The sequence below is a fragment of the Gossypium hirsutum genome, chromosome A09 (assembly GCF_007990345.1).
Source record: "Gossypium hirsutum isolate 1008001.06 chromosome A09, Gossypium_hirsutum_v2.1, whole genome shotgun sequence".
NCBI lineage: Eukaryota > Viridiplantae > Streptophyta > Magnoliopsida > Malvales > Malvaceae > Gossypium > Gossypium hirsutum.
This window is the reverse complement of record NC_053432.1, coordinates 62,613,312-62,616,621: the sequence shown is the minus strand read 5'-3', so window position 1 is coordinate 62,616,621 and position 3,310 is coordinate 62,613,312. Positions and strand designations below refer to the sequence as shown.

The window sequence follows — 3,310 nt, the reverse complement described above, 5'->3', positions numbered from 1 at the left end:
ATTTTTCAGTTATCTTTTTTATTTTATAAAGTTTTATTACTAATATTATTATTATTTAAATTTTGTCGTTTAGCTTGACTCAGCTTTTTTTCAGTTAAAAAATATTAAATAAATAATAAAATACATACACGTGTTCCCTTCTACTGTGAGGACTTGGTGCAATCCAACGGCTCATATTCACTGAATTAAAGTCAGATGATCTGACGGTTCAAACAAAAATTTCAATTATCAGCAGTTCCTTTAATGGAAGGCCCAACGAAACCAGTCATGGAGTGCCAAAATTACTTTTTGTTTGTTTGTGGCACAAGATATCTTCAATCACATCGAGAAAAGAAAACCCCCTGTTTTTATTATTTTTTTCAATTATTTATTCAATCCCTTTGGGTGGATTTTCATAAATCTTTAGGCACAATTTTGATCTTCGATTGGCTTAAATTTTGAAGTGGGTTCTTATATCTTCAAATTTCGTTTCATGTTGAAGATCTGGCAAGGTTTGATGGGTTCTAATTTTGCTTTTTTATTTTCGGGTTTTTAATTCTGATTTGATTGAAGATTAGGGTTTTATTTCATTTTGAGGAGACGGTAATTGGAATTTGATTTTTTGGTGAAAGGATAAAATGATCTAGAACTGGAAAGTTAAAAAAAGATTGAGAATTCCATGACTTAGAGTTGAATAAGTTGATTGTTTTTTCAGTAAATTTTATGGGTTTTTGTTATTTGATTCAATAAAAATGGAGTAAGCTTGAATTTACTTTTTTTCTTCTTTTGAAGGGAAATTATTTTTTTTTGGGGGGAGGGGGGTTAGGGTTTTTTGTTCATAATTTAGGGTTTTTGTTGGATGAAGAAGATGAAATTCGAGATTGAAACTATTAATTTGTAGGGAAAGTTTTTCATTTTTAATTTTGATTTAGAATTAGGCTTGAATCTTTAGGGATAGTATTAGGGTTTCTCATTGTTGAGCTTAGATTTTAGTTTAATGGATGAGATTGAAGATGTTAGATACCATTCAAATCCATATGGTGATAATCAACAGCAGGGTTATCGATCTTCGAGTAGTGGAAAGCTTCCAGTAAGAGATGTTTCATGTTCTAGATTGAATGGGAATCAATATGTTGATGGTAACGAAGACGAGGAAGAAGATGATGAAGATTTGAGTGAGGAAGATGCAAATCATTGTAAAGTTAATGGTGATCAATATGTTAGAAACTATAATGATGGCAACGACAACAAATTGTATGATGATGATGAAGGTTCTAATCAGAAGAATGATGATGTTGACTCGAGGAGGCATCCGAAAAAGAGGAAACTGAAGGATTTGGTGTCAAGTTATGAATTTGTTCGTCGAGTACCAGCACCGGAAGTTGCTTCAACATCAGTGCCAAAGCCTTCATGTGGTGGGAGGAATCCCCTTACGGATTGGACTGAGGGTGAGACATTTGTTTTACTAGATGCGTGGGGTGACCGGTTTTTACAACGCAAGAGGAAGAGTCTCCGAGCCGAAGAATGGCAAGAAGTTGCAGAGAAAGTTTCTGAAGTCTCAAAGATTGAAAGGACTGACACTCAATGTCGCAACCGATTGGATACACTGAAAAAAAAGTACAAGAAAGAGAAGGCTATGGTAGCTGAGACCGGCACTAGCACTAGCAATAGCAAATGGGTTTTTTTCAAGAAGATGGACATGTTAATGTCAAGTTCTCCACAACAGGGTGTTATCCGTAAGGCTATTTCAGATGAAATGCGGGATAGTCCAACAAGCTCAGAATCATCCGATAGTGAGGAGGATGTCTCAGAAGGATTGCCACCGAAAAAGAGAAGACTCGAGAGGCAATGCGACGATGATTCTTGGTTCAAATTGCTTGCTGATTCAATTCGGAAATTCAGCAACGTATACGAAAAGATTGAGAATAGCAAAAGGGTGCAGATGTTGGAACTTGAGAATATGAGAATGGAGTTCCATAGGGAATTGGAAATGCAAAAGAGGCAGATCTTGAAGAAACTACAGGCTGAAATTGTGAAAATGCAGGAGGAGGATAATGCTAGTTCTGACTAACATTCGACATTAATGCCATAGTCTGATCGGTTTTGTACTAACAATTTGCTGTCACCATTGATGAAGCTTGAAAAACCTGGAGTTGGTGTAAGTGCTTTTGTTATAATTTCACTATAGAGTAGACATGAATTGCAGTTTACTTCCCTTCTTGTAGGCTGGGGATAAAAAATACGGTACTAGATATGATGATCTCTCTTAATGAGAAATATGTTTAAAAAAAGTTTTTTTTTTTTTTTTTAACAATCTGATTATAAGTAAACTACCTATAGCCTTTCGTGAACATATATATACTACTTCCCTCAATTACTATAGCCTTTCGTGAACATATATATACTACTTTAACTTCCCTCAATTACTCAGTTGAATTACGAATTCGAATAATATTTAAACTTGAATTTTAAAACTATTATTTGTTTTTGGATACAGATAAATATTTTGGATGTTTATTATTCAATTTCCTATAGCATATTGATGTAAAAAATGCTTATAAGTTTAATTATCTATATATTATTTATGTGACACACTTACTTAAATAATAATATTATTAAAATAATAATATTAAAATAACATTATTTATTTAAATAAATTATATTATTAAGAGTATTTTTATTTTTATTGAAACCAATAAGGAGTCATAAATTTTAGTATTTGAACCCTTACCATCAACATTTTTAAAACATTTTTAATCACTTCAACTAAAATTTTATTTTGATATTTTTATATATTTTACTTTTATTATATTAATTGTTTCACCCACATTGTTTATGTATATATATTAATTCATTATTGAGTTAGTGTCACGAGTCAATAAGAGAACAACTTAATTAGAAAAATTACTAAATTACCCTTACATATTTTAAATAATTTAGATTGCTATTTTTTTAATGTTTTAAACACATAATTTCCATGCATGTATGTTAAATTACTAGTATATTTGAAAATTTCAATAATTGAAAACTTTATAACCTTGTCCAATTAAATTGGTAGCACACACTAGCTTTATCGACCCCAAAATTCACCGTTTCAAGTTTTGAGAATAGTTTGCTTTGTGAGGGGGCTTTTTATACAGATGGAGGAGGTTTGTTAGGTCGAATACTAACCTGGTTGCTAGGCTTGCTTTGTGTGCTGATTATCTTTCTCGTTGGAAAGAGGCGTTGGGGAGTAATTTTCATGCTAGAATAAAAGCAGTGAAGGATGGGCTTTCTCGTATGAGGGATATGAGGAGTAATGATATGCTTTGCTTCGGGCTCGAGCTGAGTT

General features: G+C 32.4%; 1 protein-coding gene across 1 annotated transcript; it reads left to right on the top strand.

Moving 5' to 3' along the window:
* The first annotated feature begins 263 nt into the window (after positions 1 to 263).
* On the top strand, positions 264 to 2,189 carry LOC107889129 (trihelix transcription factor ASIL2). Its single transcript, XM_016813445.2, has one exon. The coding sequence runs from the start codon at positions 977 to 979 to the stop codon at positions 2,048 to 2,050; it is 1,074 nt and encodes a 357-aa protein (XP_016668934.2). The 5' UTR covers positions 264 to 976; the 3' UTR covers positions 2,051 to 2,189.
* Positions 2,190 to 3,310: the final 1,121 nt, after the last annotated feature.

Coding starts and splice junctions, on each gene's coding strand:
- LOC107889129 (XM_016813445.2), top strand. CDS start 977: ATGGATGAGATTGAAGATGTTAGATACCATTCAAATCCATATGGTGAT.